The following is a 21589-nucleotide window of genomic DNA, read 5'->3' as shown; positions in this document are numbered from 1 at the left end:
CAGCTTTTCTAGAGTCCCAAAAATTGCTAGGTTGGACATTTCCCAGTATTCCCCAACAAAATAGGAGTGTGCAAAACCCGGAGGAACCGCCTAAGGGACAAGTTAGGACTACATCAGATGGACTAAACCTACATACAGGCTATTTAATGTCTAAAGAGAGCACATAGGCCAAGTTCATCAACAAAGAGCACAAAGAGCCACCCTGTTTCCCTGACCCCCACTTTATGAAACTGTTCACCTACTCCTCCCACTTTATGAAAAGTGGGGCTATAGGATAGAAGCTTTAATGAAACCCATACCCCAAGCTATCTTCCAAAGAAAGCCCAGATAAAGAAGGGAGAATGTCAAGAAGCTCCATCTAAGCTGTGTCAGGTTATATAAAAACTCTTGAGAGAGCTGACCAAACAATGTATATCTACAGACTGAAAGTAAACAATGGCAGCTGTGTAGGAATCAACAGCAAGGACAAAAATACATTCAGACTTGACCTGTGTGGCTCAGCGGATTGAGCGTCATCCCATGGACCAAGAGGTCCCCAGTTCAGTTCCCAGGCAAGGCATGTGCCCGAGTTGTGGGCCCGATCCCCCGTAGGGGGTGTGCGAGAGGCAGCCAATTGATGTTTCTCTCTCCCTCTCTCCCTCTCCTTCCCTTTCTATCTGAAAAATCAATGAAAACATACTCTAAAAAAAAAAGGTAAAATTAAATAAAGTTCAAAAAGCAGATAAAGAACCAACCCAGAGTGGAAGAAAACTGTCGAAGAGACAAGAGCAAATTTCCCGTAGGTACTTTGTGCCCTAATAGATGGCCTTAATAAAGTATAATTGAACAAGTACAAAGAGATCATGAAAACAGAGGACAGAAGACAAAGAGGGAGATTGCAATGTCAAAGGAAACAAGAAACGGGGACAAATACAACACATTTTTAGAACTATTCAATAGAAACAGCAAAGTACAGCAGAGACTGGTGAAAATGTAACTACAGGCATAGGGAATGGACTTGAGACAATGGCCTTGAAGGGAAAAGAAAGAAATTAACACTATTAGAGAAAAGATGTAGGCCATAAACATAAGTATAATCGAGGTCTCTGAAGTGAAGCACCCCGAAAAACTTAATAGAAAAAAAGCACTAAACAACCAAATATTTTCCTGAAATAGAAGGGAGAACTGAATGTACAGGAAAAAATAAATTATGAGACAAAGACTTAGATTTATTCCTTATGTTGACTTAAGTCACAAAGAATTCTCCAGACACTAGATAGAAAGGGCAAGTCATGAATGAAACACATACTCAGTACCAAAAGACACCTAGTACAATGCCCACAAAATTCTGAAGGCATGTGACTAAAGAACATTCTACCTCAGCAGTTAGTTAATAGTTAACTATAAAAACGATAGGCATATTCTCACATAGGAAGTAATTCAGGAAGAAAACATCTGTGGGCTGTCCCTTCTTGGAAAAGAAGAACAAAAACTTAGCAATGAAACACTGCCAATCAAGAATAAATGGAGAAGATGCAGTAAAAACATTATTGATTCATTTAAGTGAGGAATTAGCACTATACTCTAGGGATTATGGTATTTTCACCTTTTAACAGGTGAAAATAGCCCTGGTTGGTGTGGCTCCCTTGGTTGCCTGTTGTGCTGGGTTTTCGGTTTGATCCCCAGTAGGGGCACGTGCCCCGGTTGTGGGCTCAGTCCCCGATTGGGGGCGTGCAGGAGGCAGCTGATCCATGTTCTGCTCTCATATCAGTGTTTCTCTCTCTCTTTAAAAATCAATAAAAAATCTTTTTTAAAAAGTGATAATATAAATAACAAAACTAAGTTGGAAGCATATGTGAATGCTAATTTTCTTATTGTACAGTACCCATTAATACTGTCTAAAAATTATATTTGAGCCCGGCCGGGCATGGCTTAGCGGTTGAGCGTCAACCTAGGATCCAGGGGATCAGGGTTCAATTCCAGTCAGGGCACATGCTCAGGTTTCGGGCTCGATCCCCAGTCGGGGCGTGCAGGAGGCAGCCGATCAATGACTCTCTCATCATTGATGTTTCTGTCTCTCTCTCCCTCTTCTTTCCTCTCTCTGAAATCAGTAAAGATAAATTTAAAAAAATAAAAATGAAAATTACATTTGAATTTTAACATAAACTCAGAAGATAAATTTTTAGTGTTTTTCATCAATTCTTAACATCAGAAGGTATTTTAAAAACTATTGAGATAAAAATTGATCTGATGCATATCAGTGGTTTCAGCTTCACTCTGAATATGCATAGAGAAATATTTGGAATGACGTTTATCAGTGGAGTGAATTTTGTTTTTGCTGTTTTATTTTCTGTATTGTTTTCTATCTTTTCTGTTTGATATCAATACTTTTCTGTATTTGAATTTCTGAGCATGCACCAGTTTTATAAAAACAGCACAGTATTCTCTTTAAAAACTTCCTTTACACAACTACTACATTATTTAAATGGAAGTTCTTTCTGATAAAGGTCATTTAAAAGTGAAATGCATACCCAGAGGGCTGATAACACAATTCCATTTTCAGTTATATATGAACACAATTCAGTGATAAACGAGCTTAATGAGTATTCATTTATAAAAAGAGAATAATTTTGTTTATTGCCCCAACACAAAAAGAGACACCTTTATGTATCAGTTGAACTTTTAAACACTATTTGAACCATACCTTAAATCTAAGTTAGTTGAAACTCATTATTTTAATCTTAATTATAATACTTTAATAAACCAGAGAGACCTTTTCAGACGCAAGACAGCACTTTAGGACGATTTGCATGGTGTAGTCTAAAATGACATGCCTGGTCTGCATTCTCAGAATATGAGGCAATTTGTGTATGAAATGTTCACCTCTTCCTATGAAGAGAAATATAGATTATTTCTGCAGCTGTACACACACACACACACACACACATGTGCCTTCATTTTCATATGAATGAGGAGTGATTTCTTATTTATTGACTTTGAGTTAAAGCCTCATGGAAGAGTTTCATAAACTGAATTCCTGGCTTCAACAGAGCTATTTTAATGAAATTTGTAAGAATGTGGGGCAAGGCATGATCTTATTTCATACTCTTAGGAAAAAAATTGTTTCCCTTTTTAAACTGGCTTTATAACAGATCAGATTACAGAATAAAAACATTTTAAGAAGTCAAACTTAAGTAATGTTAATGAGATCTTGAATATTTAAAATATTATGTTATATATTTTGTATGTTGTAGATGTTTAAAAAACATCTTTTTGCACGAAATTATTAGAATCTTTGAATTTGTTTTTATCTTTAAGTTTTACAACCTTACTACTTTCACATGTTTATATTTAATTTTTGTGTTTTATACCTTTGGAGAATTCTTTGTTTATATTATAATCCAAGACAGTTAAAATACTGTCAATAAAATAAAATAGTATTTCTTTTATATTTGTTTCCAGATGAATATTAGTTGCATGCCATTTACCTGGTCAAAGAAAATGAAAATTTTTTACTGTATAAGAATATCTGAGGAGATAGAAAATTTTATTAATGTTTTACAATAAATTAACATATTAAGGTGTCCTTGTAAACAAGAAATTACTATTTTTTTCAATCTTCAGATATTGATGAATGCTCCTTCCAAAATATTTGTGTCTTTGGAACATGCAATAATTTGCCTGGAATGTTTCATTGTATCTGCGATGATGGTTATGAATTGGACAGAACAGGCGGGAACTGTACAGGTATGGCCAGCTAAGGGCTTAATTGTGTTCTTATTAGTTGAAATGAATATTTTGTGCTAGGTTTAAATAGTCCTCAGATTTCTGCTTAGCTAAACTATACATTGGGTTATACATTTTTTTGAAAGAGAAAATTAAATTCTGATACATTTAATTGTAAATGAAATTAATCCATTTTTATATAAACAACCTAATATTAAATATCTAACATGAAACTGGGAAAGTGTTCCTTTATATATTTTCTCTGTACTTGCATATGTGTGCGTATATATATGTGCATATATAATTTTAGTTAAGCGAATAGTGACATAACTTTTTTCTTCATCAAAATTCCAACAATTCATTATTACTTATCTGTTAAATTATATTATCATAAGTACTGTGTGGTTGATATATGGAAATTGCGTTAAGTACTATATAAAAGGATTTCATCTTTATTTCATTGTGCTGAGGCCTTCGTAATGAAAATGCACCAAATTTTTTGGAACAGCAATGTGCTGACACATCACGAGATAACTCGTGTCTGCATTAATTTAAGTAATTTTGAACACTTTGCTGACTGGTCACAACAGAAAAGTAGCTGGCCACACTGGCAAGTTCTGGCTCTAAATAACCAGTCAGCAAGGTGTTTAACATGGGCCTTTTAAATGTTTTTCCTAGATATTGATGAATGTGCAGATCCCATAAACTGTGTGAATGGCCTGTGTGTCAACACGCCTGGTCGTTATGAGTGTAACTGCCCACCTGATTTCCAGCTGAACCCCACTGGTGTGGGCTGTGTTGGTGAGTAAAAGCTATCTGAAACAAACACGTAGAATTATTTAGAGCTGAATATTCAAACTCTCTTGGTAATGAACTGTGGTATTTGCTACAGTTAATTTGCAAACAAAACAGCTGTTTTTCTAAAGAAACGTTAGATTATCAAATTATATGGTCATTATTATTGTGTTTATCTGCCAAGTCGTATTTGGAAACAAATTTTCGAAACATCTGCTCCAACTTCCTCCTCTCAGAGGCTTGGGAACCCAGGCTTGGAGAGGTGCAGCACTTTGCTCAAACCTCAGAGCTTGCAAATGGCAGAGCTGAGGCCCAGTGCGAAATTGCTGGGCCCCCTGTCCAGTGCATTGACCAGGACAGCCCAAAGTGGTAGAACTAATGGATTATACATTTATCTCTCCTACGAGCAGGGTCACGTAGGAGTGTAATAAGTGAAGTGATGAGAGGAGAGGAATGGGAGAACTGGATTTCTTGAGCCAAACCTTTGGAGTGAAGCAAGTTGGGAGATCGGGGAGAAGCAAAGAAGGCAGTAACAAAGGTTCAGAATCTGTCTTCAATGTTCCTGACATCTCTGATGTTTAGAAAATAATTGTCCAGTTTTTGCCGTCTGCCCTATTTCTGCACCTTAGTGAGCATTTACCTAGAAGAGTAAGTGCTCTGGAGAATTTCTTGACAGGATGCAAAAAAAAAGAAGAAAATTCTTGCATCAGTACCAATCTGCCCTCTGTCTTCCTTGTCAGTGCTCCTGACCTTGTAGTCTATGGAGGGAATGTTTGCCCCTGTGATTTATATGCAATTTTTATCTTGTTTTCAAATTTTAGAGAATATATTGAGTGATGGTTGATAGTTACTCCAGGTTCTGACTTTTTCATTCAGAATTGTTTGTTCAGTAAATAGTGAGTGTTTTCTGTTCTAGGGGCTGCAGAGGGAACAGAGTGAGCAAATTCTCTGCTTTTGTGTTTACATTCTGGTGGCAGGGAGACAGACGTAGTGAGAAGAAATTCTGACACTGGAGGTGGTTGTACGATACGTGCTATGTTATTTGGAGGGTAGAAGAGTCAGAGATGTAAAGGAGGGAGCGAGCTGACTGGACCTCTGAGAGGAGACGTCTTCGAGGCAAAGAAGCAGCCAGTGCGAAGGGCCCGTAGCAGGAGAATGCTGGTGTTGGAGACACAGCAGCCAGGCTGAGGCGCAGGAGGGGCGCGGAGGGGAGGAGCATGAGGAAAGGAGTCAGAGACGGAGCCATAGCCCAGATCACAGAGTGGTTCCCAACCCCAGCTGCACAGTAGAATCCCATTTGGAACCTTAAAACGATTCTGGTGCCTGCTTCACTCCCAGAAGTTGAGTCACTGGAGCCTCAGCATTTCTTAAAAGCTTCCTTGGAGCAAACAAAGGCTATGAAAAGGCAACTAATAAAAGGGAGTCCTGCAAAAGGCAACAATCATAAACAAATGCCCAAAACTATTATATAAACAAATGCCCAACGCTATTAGGAGTAAGAAAATCAAATTAAAACAATTACATAAATATAATTTTATATCTAATAGACAGGCAGAATTAGACTGAGTAATGTGAAATGTCGGTCCCATGGACCTCAAAGGTCCCTCTGTTCTATTGGCAGAAGCATAGACCAGGTCAGCCCTGCAGAGAATGGACTACAGTACTCAGATGAACTGTCAGCATATAATCAATTTCTTTTTTTAGTTTATTTTTAGAGCAATTCTGTTTATATAGGTTGATATTCCATGGCTTTATTCTTCCTTAGAGCTTTTCTAAAGAACAAAGACTCATTCTGTCTCACAAATACCATAAGGGTTCACTGGACCCTGTTATAGGTCTAAGGTAACATGATGATCTTAATTTTCTTTTGTCTTGAACCATTTTATTTCATCATTACTCATTAATTATACCCAGTGACACTAAAAACAAAGAATATAATTATCAAGTGGAAAAGTAGGGTGTCACCTAGAGGGATGACACAGTAGTGAAACAAAATGTCACTGTGGCATCACTTTTCAGTTTTCTTGTTGTGTTGCCCAAGGGATTATTACACCGCTTTTCAAGAAGGTATACAAGAAGAGTGGAGAACACTGTATTTTGAGTCTTCTCTGAGCATTTCTTGAACACAGTTGAGAATTCGGAAGGCTTCACTTTCTGGCCATAATGGCAAGGAGAAGAAAATTGACAGTGGAAAACATTTTACAGTTGTCAGATGTGTCAGAAGATGAATGCAGCAGAGACCAGCACTCTAGTCTGGAGTCTAAAGGGGATGGTGAAATTGATCATATAAGCAAAATGCCAGGCTCTGAGTCTTCAGAGGCCAGTATCCTAGATGAAATTTTTCACATTCAAGAATCAAAGAATGAGTCAACAGTATGTTTCTATAGACAAAGGAAATATGGTATTCTTGTCTGTTAGTCAATAAGAAATTCAACATGCAGTATTTGACAAGAACCTGAATCATCCGGGTCCGTGTTTCTCCCATATCCAAAATTTAATTAATAGGGTTTTTAGGTAGACAAATGGTGAAACCAGGTGTTTAGACAAGGCTTGTTGGAAGGAAATATGTGATGTACAAATAAAAGAAAATCATTGATGGTTCTAATTAGTGTTGATATTCTAAAAGTGAAAATAAGATCCATTTGTGGAGCAAAGAAAATAGCTGTCCTCTCATCAGCAAAATTATGAGCTGTCAAAGTTTCTGAAAATGTCTTCAGGTATGTGTTTTAATGATGCAAGAAGTAGTGATAAGCTAGAACCTATCAGATGTGTTTGAAATGTGGAATCGGTTTTTATGAAATGGATACATTTCAGATTCATGCGTGACAGCTGACGCACAGTTAATTGCATTCATAGGACCATTCCAGGTACATACAGTGGATTTTCAAAACTGGGAAAATATGGAATAAAAATTTGAGTTTGTTAGGATTAAACTTTTATTAAGATTTTGAGTAAGGTTGTTCCACTGTGCAAGAGATTGTTTTGTCCTGAGGATGAAAACGAACCTTTTATATTAACATACAAGAACTTGAATTTCACCATTTGGGTGATCTTTCCCTAACAAGGAGTTCTTACTATGGCAAGGGCGGTTTTAAGCTCCTCTGTTGCTCTGCAGACAACCGTGTGGGCAACTGCTACCTGAAGTTCGGTCCTCGAGGAGACGGAAGCCTGTCCTGCAACACCGAAATTGGGGTGGGCGTCAGTCGCTCCTCCTGCTGCTGCTCCCTGGGAAAGGCCTGGGGGAACCCCTGCGAGACGTGTCCCCCTGTCAATAGCAGTGAGTATGGAGCTGAAGAAGAGGAAGGGAACAAACTCTGGTAGCTGAAGACTAGTTGCAATTTTATTCTTGTGCTGGGGAAGGGAGAAATAGTATGAGGGCCAAAATTTTACATTTGGGTTCCTTTCAGTGATCGTGCTGAAACCAGCCAAGAGTGTTTTATATAAAACAAATTCGAATTCTTCTCCTTTTATTGTTTTTCATGCTATGATAAAAAGGAAACAATTTTTAAACCACAATCCAATATGAATGGTGATAATATCAGTTCTCCATGGTATCACATAAATTAGGTCATTCGTGGTTCTTCTCAGAGGTGGTTCTAGTTCAGGTTCATGGCTGTGCTGTACTCCTGAAATCAATCATATTATGCCTCAAGTGGAAACATGTGTTCTTTCTGATAGGGACATAGATGAAACGTGAATTGTCGAGCCTTTGAGTTTTTATTTACTGGCCAAAAAAGTTGTGATATAAATTGTCTGCAAAGGAGTTTTTTCTTCAATTAAAAACAAATGGTTTCTGTTATCTTGTTTCTATCATTTATGAAGTAATTATTTTGTGTAAAATGTAATATACTTTTCGATGTATTTGAAAAGGTACTAAGGAAATTGTAGATACATCCCTTGTTCATCGTCTCAGCCACTCGGACACAGATATCAAATGTCTTCTTTTTCATTGTTTTGTAGCTGAATATTACACCTTGTGTCCTGGAGGTGAGGGCTTCAGACCCAACCCCATCACAATCATCTTAGAAGGTGAGTGCAGCTCCAATATTCACCCAGATGTAACCAAGGTAAAGAGTTTACTTTAGAGAAAAACGGGTAAAAAAAGTAGTGGGGAGCAATCCCAACAAGATTATTTTGCAAAATTACAGGTGGGCAGTTACCGGGATGCTAAATAACCGCTTGTAAGTCGGAAAGATCTGACCCATTGCAGTGATCTGACGTCTGATTGTTCTGCAGAGAAACTGTCTGTACTGATATTCCCCCGACTTCAGTCATCCCCAATTTGCTTTAAAACTCCTCTCAGCTTATAGCAAAGTTCCACAACAAAGCCAGGAATCTCCGTGGTCAGAATAAACATATTAAGAGAGCATTCACGTGCACCCATGGAAGTCACATGTTTGGAAGCTCTAACAGTAACTTTGTCTTTCATGACGGTCCTTGTTGTAAGTGAGCTGTCTCCCCTCGTGCAGACATTGATGAATGCCAGGAGCTACCGGGTCTCTGCCAGGGAGGAAACTGCATCAACACTTTCGGGAGCTTCCAGTGCGAGTGCCCACAAGGCTACTACCTCAGCGAGGAAACCCGCATCTGCGAAGGTGAGGTGAATGTATACCTAAAAGACGATCAGCGCTATTTAAAACAAAATTCCTGATCAGGCCTGGGGAAAAGGCTCCATCCTCACATTCTATCAAAGGATCTGTAGAGATGGGTTCATAGCATTTTCTTTTCATATCAACACTGCTAGGTAAATTAATTCAAAGCTCATTTGCTATAATTTACTACTGGTTTTCTCTGAGTAAATGGATTAATTAAGTATAAATGGGGAAAGCCAGAGTAGTGTGAAAACATAAGCTTGAATGAGACTATTAAGTTAATATTTTCCAGTAATTTTTAAACGTTGGACCACTATGAAGAAATTCAAAGGTGATGCAGACACGGTTCTCACTTCCATCCCCCAACTTATCACTTGGCACTATAGTCATTCTTTTAGAGGCCCATCTCCCCGCTAGACTGGGAGCTTCTTGAGGCAAGGTCCGTAGCTTACTCATTTTCATAGCTACGAGTCCTGGCTTACAGTAAATCTCAGTGTTTATCGATGGAATCAATGAAGGCTTCTAAACATGAACATTAAACATGTAAACATCTCCATTATACCCTTTCTTTTGGAACATGTTAGATAAATGCATCTGGAAGAAATTTGATTTAGTAAGGAGAACAGTTGGCAGTTGCACCACTTCTAGAATCTCTCAATGACTACTAATTTAAAGGAGCTATGAATGCATAGGCTCCCTAACTGGATTCAGTTTAAAGTTGGCACTAAAAATTGGTTTAAATGACATAAGAGGAAAGCAGGCTTTAAAGCAATTGCATTGAAGAATATAAAATTTCAATTTAAAAGATTCTGGTGCCACTTAAATTATTTTTTGCCACTTTGGAATAATTTCTTTTGATCGTTTGTGTTTTTTAATATTGGATTATTTCCTTTTAAAGAAAGATACATGTCAATGCATATTTTGGAGTATTTTCAATGTAATTGCCTTAAATTCTGAATTTTATGAAAATATGGATTTGGGAGTCATCTTATGCTTTATTCAGAGTTAAAATAATATAAACTCATGGGGAAATATCTTAATTAATGGATATTCTTCCCTACTTAGATATTGATGAGTGTTTTGCACATCCTGGTGTGTGTGGGCCTGGAACCTGCTACAACACTCTGGGGAATTACACCTGCATTTGCCCACCTGAATACATGCAAGTCAATGGAGGCCACAACTGCATGGGTATGTAAAGGACTCAGAGACTAATTAGATCACAGTTGTCCACTTCCCATGTAAGATGCATATGTCTCAGAATCATGGCATAAAATTTGGAAATTAAATCTTTATGAATGATTAAGTATTTCAAAGTCTTACAAACTTCTGGTTCTGTATCATGTTTCTGAACTTTGGCTGTATAGTTACTTTTTTTGTTACCCCCTAATCAGTTATAAAATAAATAGGTCATGGGGCTATAATGTACAGCACAGGGAATATAGTCAATAACATTGTAATAACTTTGTATGGTGACAGATGGGTATTAGACATATCGTGATGATCACATCTTAAGATATATAAATGTAGAATAGCTATGTTGTACACCTGAAACTAACATAATATTGTATGTCAGCTATACTTAAGTGTTAAAAAAGAAAAAAAGAAACTTAGTTACATTTTTAAAAAATTAATCAGGGGTAGAAAATTTCATCAAATGTTATAATTACATGTTCTTAAATAATTTTAATTTTCCATTTATATAAAGTGAACATTATTTTACAAATGAGAACATTTAAAATTTAATGTGTAATACTTTTTAAAATAAATAAGTGCCTTAAATATAAAAGCAAATATATATTAACTTTGTTTCTCATAAAAATTTTAAATGAAATTCCTTATTTAAAAACAGGAGCGATGTTAACCTAAAAATGATTTATTTTCAACTTAAAGAATTATTTTAAGATACCCCTAAATGAGCAATTTTTTAGAGTTGTGTTAATAGAGAAGGTTCGGCATCTGCAGATGTGCAGGCTTCATTAGTTGCTGCTTGCTCATACATTGCTCATACATTGATTGGTTGGCTTATTTGTTTTCCTACATGTAGACATGAGAAAAAGCTTCTGCTACCGAAGCTATAATGGAACCACCTGTGAGAATGAGTTACCTTTTAACGTGACAAAGAGGATGTGCTGCTGCACATACAATGTGGGCAAAGCCTGGAACAAGCCTTGTGAACCGTGCCCCACACCAGGAACAGGTAAGCACACAGCTCCTGCTCCTGCTGAAGGCCAAGTCAGTGACCCACTCATATAAGTGACAGTACAGTCAAAGCAAACGTGTACTAAAACCAGATGTACTCAGTTCTTAAGCCCAAGTGGCCCTCTTTGGGATTCAAACACTACTTTCTGATCTGTCTGTGGAATAGGAGTCTGGATCCTAAAAATGAGCCCCATTGCTAAAGAGTTAAGTGTATAGCACCGGTCCATTTAACTTCGTTATCTTATACCATGCTGGTCCATCCTTTGTTTACTCATTGAACAAATATTTATTGAATAACTACTTTGTGTCATTGGGCTAGACCTGGAAGGTGTAATGTTTTGATGAAAAACTTGTAATTTAAACTCTGCCAAGTTCAGTAAGTATCAGTAAGTATTTTCTTTTTTAGTTCAACCTTTTTTATTTTTGTTGAAAATATTACAGATGTCCCTTTTTCTCCCCATTGACCCCTTCCACCCCACTCCTCCTCCCCTCCCCAGTCCCTCACCACACCATTGTCCTTGTCCTTGGGTTGTGCATATATGCATATAAATTCTTTGGTTATTCTCTCCCCCCCACCCCCCTACCCCTCATCCTTCCCTCTGAGATTCATCAGTCTGATCCATGCTTCCATGTCACTGAGTCTATTCCGTCCATCAGTTTATTAAGTTCTTTAGCTTCCACATATAAGTGAGATCATGTGATGTTTGTCTTTCTCTGCCTGGCTTATTTCGCTTAGCATAATATTCTCCGGGTCCATCTATACTGTCCAAAATGGCACGATATCCTTCTTCTTTACAGCTGCATAGTATTCCGTGGTGTAAATGTCGCACAGCTTTTTTATCCACTCATCTACTGATGGGCACTCAGGCTGTTTCCAGATCTTAGCTATTGTAAACGGTGCTGCTATGAACATAGGGGTGCATATATTCTTTCTGATTAGTGTTTCAGGATTCTTAGGATATATTCCTAGAAGTGGGATCACTGGGTCAAAAGGCAGTTCCATTTTTAATCTCTTGAGGAACCTCCATACTGCTTTCCACAGTGGCTGCCCCAGTCTGCATTCCCACCAGCAGTGCACTAGGGTTCCCCTTTCTCCACACCCTCGCCAGCACGTGTCACTTGTTGATTTGTTGATGGAGCCATTCTTACAGGTGTGAGGTGATACCTCATTGTGGTTTTAATTTGCATCTCTCTGATGATTAGCGACGTTGAGCATTTTCTCATGTTTCTCTTGGCCATCTGTATGTCCTCTTTGGAGAAGTGTACATTCAGGTCCTTTGCCCATTTTTTAATTGGATTGTCTTCCTCTTGCTGAGTAGTATGAGTTCTTTGTACACTTTGGAAATTAGCCCCTTATCGGATACATCCTTGGCAAATATGTTCTCCCATACCATGGGTTTCCTTTATATTTTGAGGCTGAGTTCTTTTGCTGTACAGAAGCTTTTTAGTTTGATGTAGTCCCATTTGTTTATTTTTCCCTATGTTTCTCTTGCCCTAGGAGATGTATCAGTGAAAATTCCGCTACATGAGATGTCTGTGACTTTACTGCTTATGTTTTCTTGCAGGATTTTTATGGTTTCATGACTTTTATGGTTTTGCATATTTTGAAAAATATGCAGAAAAATGGATTTGATGAGCAAACTTTACATAAAAGCAGCTTTTTGTCAAAGTAGACGTTAGCATTTTTTTCCTCCAACTTTCGGAAATTTTTAGGCAGAAAATATAACTGATGTTACATGGTAAAATATTTTTTACAAGCACAAATATATTTTACAAGCAACAAAAATAGAGACAAGAACAAAAAAATTATCTTAAAATTGTTGCCTACTCAAATCTTTTATGACCCGGAGAGTAGTCAGTTTTAAGAATTTTAGATACTAAGAATTTATCCAATAGGACAAATAAGAAACAATGATTATGCATTTTTTACCAAATATTTCTTAGGATATATGTATTAAAATGTTTTATTTAATGTGATGGTGAAATGAACTTAATGAGAGACTTGATGAAAAGTGACACATGGGATCTTTCTTGGTGGCTAAAATTCCATGAGCAAGTGGCTTTTCTTAACCCTATCTTGCTGAAGTTTTGTTTCGGAAAATCAAATAGAAACATGTTTACAATTCTCTAATTTAAGAACTCCATGTATTAGAAATTGAAAATCACTGGTTTGGGAAATGAAATACCACTTTTTTTGTAAGAGAAAGTAAAGAGCTTAGGTTTGAGAGACAGATCTATGTTTAAATTGAAGCTCTGCCACCTGTTGCCTGACCATATGTAGATTAGGTATTGTTTCCAAAACTGATTCCTCATATATAAAGTAGGAATAATAAATAAATAACCACAGTGACTAATTCATATGGTTATAGTGACAGTTAAATGAGGTGATATATATAAATTACAGTTCACACATTTCCAGACAACTAGAAACCATTAAACTGATCATCTGTTATGTGCCTGTTTGTGTGTTCTTGATGCATGGTGGATGAAAGACACAGAGCCTCCCCGATAGCACTTAGAATATAGTATGTTGTGTATGTTTTACCTAATTCTCTTGAAAGGAGTTTTACTCATGGGTGTAGAGGTGGGCATTGGTAGGATCTACATCTTAAAAATTAGAATTCATTTTAATTTCTATTAGTTTGGTGAATTATGTGTAGGAGTAACTCTTCTCCCAGTCTCTTTTTTATTCCATGATGCATTATGTTTGATGCTTCAAGTTTCACATTTTAACAAATAGACATTTATGTTTAAAAAAAAAAGACAAAATTTATGTCTCACTCATTATTCATTATGAAAACATTTGACCGCTACAAAATTATTTTTTATGCCTATGCCTTTGTGCAATTTGTAATCCTTTTTTAAATCTGTACTCTAATCTGGATCATTTTTAAAGCCCTGCACATTAAAAGAAAAATAATTTGTGTGCCTAAAGTAGATATTTTGAATCTTGTAATGATTTATTTATCTTCTAATATCAGAACAATAAAATGTTAATGATGACGATAACAATAACAATAACAACAATAATAACAACAGTAAAGAATGCTTAGATCTGCTCTTTAGGTCTGGGAGCAGATATTGATGTTAAATACATAAAATTAAAATTAAAATGTCTGGCTGTGAATAATATAAAATATATTTGGCAGTGAAAGTGGTACTATGTAAAATGTTATTTTGAAGGAGTTTGAGAATTTTAAGAGTGAATTGGGTTTGTTTGTATTTTAAAGCTGACTTTAAAACCATATGTGGAAATATTCCTGGATTCACCTTTGACATTCACACAGGAAAAGCTGTTGGTGAGTTTTTTCAGGTTATGCTTATTTTAATACATCTGTGTATCAATTTGTAAAAATCTACTCAATGTCTTTAAAGTTTGAAGTACCATAAAAATGTAATAATCTGGATTCTGATGTAATACAGTTAGACAAGAAAGAGATAACATGTGTACAGAATCTAAGCCAGTGCTAACCGCGGTTTTATTCTATCAGCATAGTCTGGTGATTACGTTATGATCGTTGCGTGGCTATCTCAAGATTTCACATATATCGAGCTAAAACTGTAGTTTTCCTTTTCATGAATATTACGTTATGTGACTTAAATAACCCTCCTTATTTTAACCTTTAGTTGTTATTTCTGTACATATGAATTTAAGTTTTTTTGGTGTATTTTTGCCATGTCCCTTTATACCGATGTACTTCCGAATTTGCAAGATTATTAATTACATAAATTACATTCTCCTCAATGTACTTTCTATTGCTCATTCAACTTTTCCTCAAAGATTATAAAAGTAATGTAATTTTAAGTCTCCGTATCAATGCACTTATTAAAAAGTACATAAAGTTAAGACAAGATAGCTTCCTTTATGAGATACGTAGCAGTAGTCAGGGGAGCCCGACACGTAACCTGAAGAGGAGGCCTGATTCCTTCGAAGTTCATTTGCCACGTTGACAGTAACAGCGCTTGGTGTACTTGATCAGCTACTTAAGTTTTTCCATCACTGTTTAAAGGAAGAAGTGTGTTTTATGGTCTGTATGCTTTCATGAAGCACAAAATCATTCATGCCAGTATAGAGTTGATTTCTGTGGCAATGAGTGTGTTCTCATCATATATTGATCACATCTGTTCCATTTCAGACATTGATGAATGTAAAGAGATCCCAGGCATTTGTGCGAATGGCGTGTGCATCAACCAGATTGGCAGTTTCCGCTGCGAATGCCCGACGGGTTTCAGTTACAATGACTTACTCCTGGTCTGTGAAGGTAATCTCAATGATGTAGACCTTTATCCAAATAAGTTTGGCGGGCATAAGTGGCTTTTAGACAGCTTTCTGATTTTTTTTTGTACAACTCTTTCTCAGTATTTAGGAGTTGATCACCAAACGGTTAAGTGAATGTAATACTAATGCGATAATGAAATTGTTGCCCTTCCAGATATTGATGAGTGCAGCAATGGTGATAATCTCTGCCAGCGGAACGCCGACTGCATCAACAGTCCCGGTAGTTACCGCTGCGAATGTGCTGCGGGTTTCAAGCTCTCGCCCAACGGAGCCTGTGTGGGTAAGGAGGAGGCTCATTTCATTTTTTGGCACTGAGTACAACATGCTTTAGATTTCTACACTGGAAATTTGTCTATGCTTTTCTCTCAAAAATTATTTCCAAAGATAATTTTGAAAAGATTTTCTTGGTAAATCTATTCATTGATATACAACCTATTTCACCCTATGTATTCGATTATTTTGTCCAGAAAAGAGGCCTTTTCAGTGGATTTTCCTCGGATTGGACCCAAAAATAAAATAGTATCCTCGAGATAGCAATCAACATATAAAAATGGCATAATTTTAGAAGAAAGAGACTTGGATGCTTGAAAGCCTTGCTTTGTTTTGATTCAGCTGTTGTCATGGTTCATTTTCAGCCTATCTGTAATAATTAATAACAGGTTATAGAAACATGCCTGTGAAAGAAATGAAGGAATCTTAATAAAAATCAGATATGTGTAACGTGTCTTATTTTTGTTTCAGATCGCAATGAATGTTTAGAAATTCCTAACGTTTGCAGTCATGGCCTGTGTGTTGATTTGCAAGGAAGTTACCAATGCATCTGCCACAATGGCTTCAAGGCTTCCCAGGACCAGACCATGTGCATGGGTAAGAGGAGAACATGAGTTCCAGGGGTGAAATGGAGCTGAGCGTCCAGAAAAGATTACAGCTCGCTCACTTGCCAAATTAACATGTCTTTACCAGAAACAATCGTACAAAAAGTTAACTATGTTAAACTGTTTACAGTTTCATTCAATATAAAATCTGTAAGCAGGGACACACCGCTTACAAATGTTCCTCGGTTCAGTGTTCACAACCTTTTTCCCAGATGACTTTCACATGCTTAACCTGGGCTCTGGGACACTCAGGGTCGTGTGGAAGTCGCTAGAGTACCAGCCACCCTTTTCCTTCTCTGTTTCCACTCAAGAAAGCCTTTTTGAATGCAAGGGAGTAGTAAGAGTGACAGTACTGAAATGAATATGTATACACGCACATACATACGTACATATAAGTATACACTTCCCCCCACCTCAAATCATTGAATATGTGGGATTTATCTGCTGCTGTTGTGCTTTAACTCTTAAAAACAATTTTTAGAAACAACAAGCCAATGTAATGGTTAGTTAAGCAATAATAGTGTTCAGTAAGCAACTGCTGAGCTGATGATTGATAAGATTTCAAAAGCAGATGGACCGGACGCCTTGGAACTCAGAGTAACTTCTTAAATCTGATGTCAGCCTCTGCCTCTGTCTCTGCAGAAAGAGTACATGCTTTGCACTTGAAGGAGGAAAATCAAATTATAACTTGGCTATTTATAATTAGTGTGTTCTCGGTTTAGGAAAAGTTAAAGTTGTGCATCTACTCTTTTGTTATTCAAGACACTGTCTATACAAAGAGTAAAGTCAGATTTCAGTACTGCAGAACTAGTTTATGGTATATCCGAACAATGAGGACCACCAGGAAAGTCTCCTTTCATCCATTGACTCCTAAGGGCTCCCCCTGTGGACTTGACCCTTGGTGGTAGGAAAAGTTCTCTAGGAGATGCTTGTTCAAAGGACAGCTAGAAGCTAGAAGCTTTGGCCCTATTTGCATGAACTTTCCGAGAATGCTTGCTTATACACGCTGCTTCTGGCTGTACTCTCAGACAGAGAATATGATTTGCTAAAAAGAATATATGAGATTTATGATCTAGAAATTCATATGGAAAAATCTGCCCTCCATCCTAAAAATTCATCCATGATAAAAGTCAGCTAGCCTCCTTGGTAACCCCTTTCCTAAACAAAGCTTCCTTGCTAAGGAACAAAACATTTTTTTGCATGGCAGAAGAGTTTCAGCAGCCTGGAATTCATAGTCTAGAAATCATCTCTCTCATATGAGAATGACCTTTCTAAATATTTTCTTAATTTCAGTTTTTGAAGGCTAATAATATTGAGTTTTAATTGACTTCTTTAATTTGGATTCCACTAATTCATAAAATCTAGGACCTAAAGTTTACCTTCGTTATGCTGATCAAATTAAGGTTTATAAATGTCTGGGGGAGTGTTTATAATGCTTAATAGAACAAAATTCTCTTAGCATTTCAAAAGATTAGTTTCCCTACAGTTGACAAGCAAACTGTTCATTAAAACATCTCCACTAAGGGGATGCTTGCTTAGCCTCACTCTGAGTGTTACAGGTACTTGTCAGTCATTAAACGGCACTTTTTCTTACGATTTTATAATTCAGAGTTTTCTCTGTCTCACACTCACAGGATTTTCCTTAAATAAATATGAGTTCCTAGTACTGAATGAGCAACAGTCTAAGTAAATCAGTAGTTTAAAATAATGTGAATGTTTCATAGGCTATGTTTTTCTAGTTAAACTCTGAATTCCTTTGAGCCAATGTTTCTTTGTAGATGTGGATGAGTGTGAGCGGCACCCGTGTGGAAATGGAACCTGTAAAAACACTGTTGGATCCTATAACTGTCTCTGCTATCCAGGGTTTGAACTCACTCATAACAATGATTGCCTGGGTAAGTACTCAGTCAGTCTCAGTCTTTCAACACTTCTGTTTCATTTCCATACAATATACTGAAAAATAATACCAAACAATAAGTAAATATTTGTATTATTAAAATTGCAAATGTGTGCCAAAAGGTATGTGCTATCATTGACTAATTTCTAGTTAACTCGGGCCTTAGTATTGGCATAAATAATCACAGAACAACCTGCGGTGTGGTACTTCTGTCAATCAACCAGTCGACTCAGGAAAAGGCCATGCAGGTTATAGATGTATTGGGACTGCACTGTGGTTATTGTTACCCCTTTCAAATGGGATTGAAGAAAAATCTGTCATTGTTTCAGCATTATTACAAGTAATTAATATAATCCATTCTTGATTTATACTCAAACACTGACAGTCTCCAACTCAACATGTTGTGTGTTAAAACTCCATTTTCTGTCAGATTTTGAGGCCAGGGATGCCTTTTCCCACAGAAAACAGCACATGGTGACTAGTTTCCACATCCGCCCTCAGAAGCCTGTTTGATCTCTGTTTGTGACCAACTTTTAGATTATGGAAAATAAAACTCTACCATATGTGGTACAGGATTTTAGCCTTTGCCCCTAACAGACATTGATTGAAATAAGAATTGCTCGTGAGAGGGAGTGGGAGGAGGGGTGCCTGTATTGGGTGGAGGAGATAGTAAGAGAAATGACAGCCAGTGTTGACAGTATTCCTTGTTTACCATGTGCCAGGCACTATGCTGGTACTTTAAAACATAACATCTCTTCATCCACATGAACCTATAAGGTGTATGAAAGTAACTCAGGCTTTGCACGGTATGGGACCATCACAGCTCAAAACTGCTAATTCAACCCAACATATGTTCCTCTCAGTTTTCTTTTTTCCAAAATTCTGCAACTGTAAAAAAACTTTAGAACTGATTGGACTTTTCACTCAACTGCCACGATCTTATCTATAGTTTCTTAGACCCTTTGTACAGCCACGGAGAACTAAAGACATGGACGTAGCTCTGATCAAAGCACAATCTTCAAACAACCCAGAAAATTACTCAAATACAATCAAACCTAAGCTTAACTGGAAACCTAACACCAAATGATTTTTTTTCTTCAAATTCTGTATTCTGTCAGCAATTCTAGGCTCTTTTTAATATGATTGATTTTTCTGTATTTAATATGCTTCATTATTTTTCCTTTGAATATAGTCAGCTTATCTCTAGGTGAGGTCACTTGCAAACTACACGGTCAAGTTAAACTTATATATCCTTCTGCCTCTGGGAAAAGAAATTCTTTTTCATTTGGAAAGAAGGGAACGTTTCACCTGAAACCTTCAGCTTTTATTTGGTTATAAATTCCTGAGTTTATATTAATATCAAAAATGTGCTCTTGTGGTTGAAATACAGTAGGGCTCTATGTGACCTTACAAGTCACCTGGTACTTATGAGCCATTTTTGTCTGTGTTGATGGGGAATTGTAGTGGAGGGTTTTTGCGAGTGTGTTCCAATAAATAGGTTTTTAAGTTGCAGCTTGTGACACAGTATATGTGTGAGAGCTCTCTCTTAAAAGCCAACTCCTGTTTGCTTACAGACATAGATGAGTGCAGTTCCTTTTTTGGTCAGGTGTGCAGAAACGGGCGGTGTTTTAATGAAATTGGCTCCTTCAAGTGTTTATGTAATGAAGGCTATGAACTCACTCCAGATGGCAAGAACTGTATAGGTAAGTATCTAAATAATAAAAAGTCTTCATGTTGTTTTGTTTTGTAAAATAGTGATGTGACTCTCCCCAATGCCCACTTAAGGACTCATGCACATTTCATCTGATCGTCTGATCACGTGGCCAAGCTAAGGTATCATGGGAAATAGTCCTTAAGAGGAATAAGCCAACAATTGGAAATGGCTCATGTGCGGTGTTTTTACTGGGATAGAGCTTGAAGCTCTCCATGTGTCAGTAAAAATAGACAAAGGAAACAAAAAAAGGAAATTAGCCTCCTGTCAAATGAGTAATACCCAAGATGTCAAAAGAGTATCTCAGGGCAACATTTGTCCATAGTGACCTGGAGGAACAGAGAGGGCCCAAGCTGAGCTGGCTTTAATATCACTTGGAAACAATGATCTCATATTTGAATAATGTTTCTCTTGTTTCTCTTTAAAGATACCAATGAGTGCGTAGCCCTTCCCGGCTCTTGTTCTCCGGGTACCTGTCAGAATTTGGAGGGATCCTTCAGATGCATCTGTCCCCCAGGGTATGAAGTGAAGAGCGAGAACTGCATCGGTGAGACTGACTAACATTTATTCTGAGGTTCTCCTAGCTGTTCAGTATGATAAGACCTAGTAGAGACTCTCTGGAAGTCTACTCAGTCCAGACCGCGGCAAGCATGCTGACCCAAGGAGTTAAGCATACAGCTGCCTACATATGTCTTTTTGAATCATCAGAAATGATTTGAAGGTGGAGTGGTGGGAATACAGGATTTAGGGATGTGAGATTTTTCATTAATGAAGTCTTATACTAGTAAAAGAATTTTCAGTGTACTCTAATCTTTTTTCCAAATGCCAACAGAGACTTTCTTTGAATTTAAAGAGTGTCTACAAAAAATTGTAATCTTTGGCAACCACTTTTAAAGCAGCTATTAAAGGTGTCCAGAGTCCTAGAAATGTGAAGCAGAAAACCTTGACAATGCTGCTGAGACTTTTTTTTTTTTTTTTTTACTCTGGAAGGCCGCATGTCAAAACAGAAAACATTAATCCATTTGTCATAACAGATGTAAGCTGGAAGAGTTTCAACAGAAAAACAAGAACATTGTAACCACATCAGAAGTGGGTCCCAGAGTCTCCTGGTGGACATGATGCAGGCCGAACTTTTTACAGTTCCTTGATTTCACTTTTATACAAATTATTTTTTACAGTCTTGTTGAAATTCAGAAGCCCCAGAATGTTAGTGTGATTGCTAAGGAATTTTTTTTGCCTTTGAGTTATAAGCTTTTTAAAAATATTTCACGTAGCTCTACTGTTCACATTGCAAGGGACTTATACAGACAGAACTGAAGGAGGCAGTTCACTTCATCAAATTTAATCATTTTTCAGCCCATATATTTACATATAATGGGTAGCCCTAGTCATTCCAATTGGTCTTTATATCTTTTCCCTTTTCTGTCCGATTTGTGTAGTTCATTGTAAGATTATCTAGTGTTTTTAATACTTAAAAATAATAATAGAAGCACCTTAGTAAGAAATTTATTGAAATGTTTAAGATCCTTTCTT

General features: G+C 37.0%; 1 protein-coding gene across 1 annotated transcript in view; it reads left to right on the top strand.

Annotated features, from left to right (window-relative positions):
• The window catches only part of FBN2 (fibrillin 2), a 216747-nt gene that overhangs the window by 161442 nt on the left and 33716 nt on the right, over positions 1-21589 (top strand). The window contains exons 35-48 of the mRNA XM_087815536.1: positions 3604-3726; positions 4384-4506; positions 7616-7777; positions 8461-8529; positions 8970-9095; positions 10158-10283; positions 11140-11292; positions 14525-14593; positions 15431-15556; positions 15728-15853; positions 16315-16440; positions 18227-18343; positions 19920-20048; positions 20484-20603. Of these exons, the coding sequence (XP_087671662.1) occupies positions 3604-3726; positions 4384-4506; positions 7616-7777; positions 8461-8529; positions 8970-9095; positions 10158-10283; positions 11140-11292; positions 14525-14593; positions 15431-15556; positions 15728-15853; positions 16315-16440; positions 18227-18343; positions 19920-20048; positions 20484-20603 (1695 nt within the window). The remainder of the gene's footprint in view (positions 1-3603; positions 3727-4383; positions 4507-7615; positions 7778-8460; positions 8530-8969; positions 9096-10157; positions 10284-11139; positions 11293-14524; positions 14594-15430; positions 15557-15727; positions 15854-16314; positions 16441-18226; positions 18344-19919; positions 20049-20483; positions 20604-21589) is intronic.

Source organism: Miniopterus natalensis, chromosome 3 (assembly GCF_054644295.1).
Source record: "Miniopterus natalensis isolate mMinNat1 chromosome 3, mMinNat1.hap1, whole genome shotgun sequence".
NCBI classification, from domain to species: Eukaryota; Metazoa; Chordata; class Mammalia; order Chiroptera; family Miniopteridae; genus Miniopterus; species Miniopterus natalensis.
This window is presented reverse-complemented; position numbering and strand designations above follow the sequence as displayed.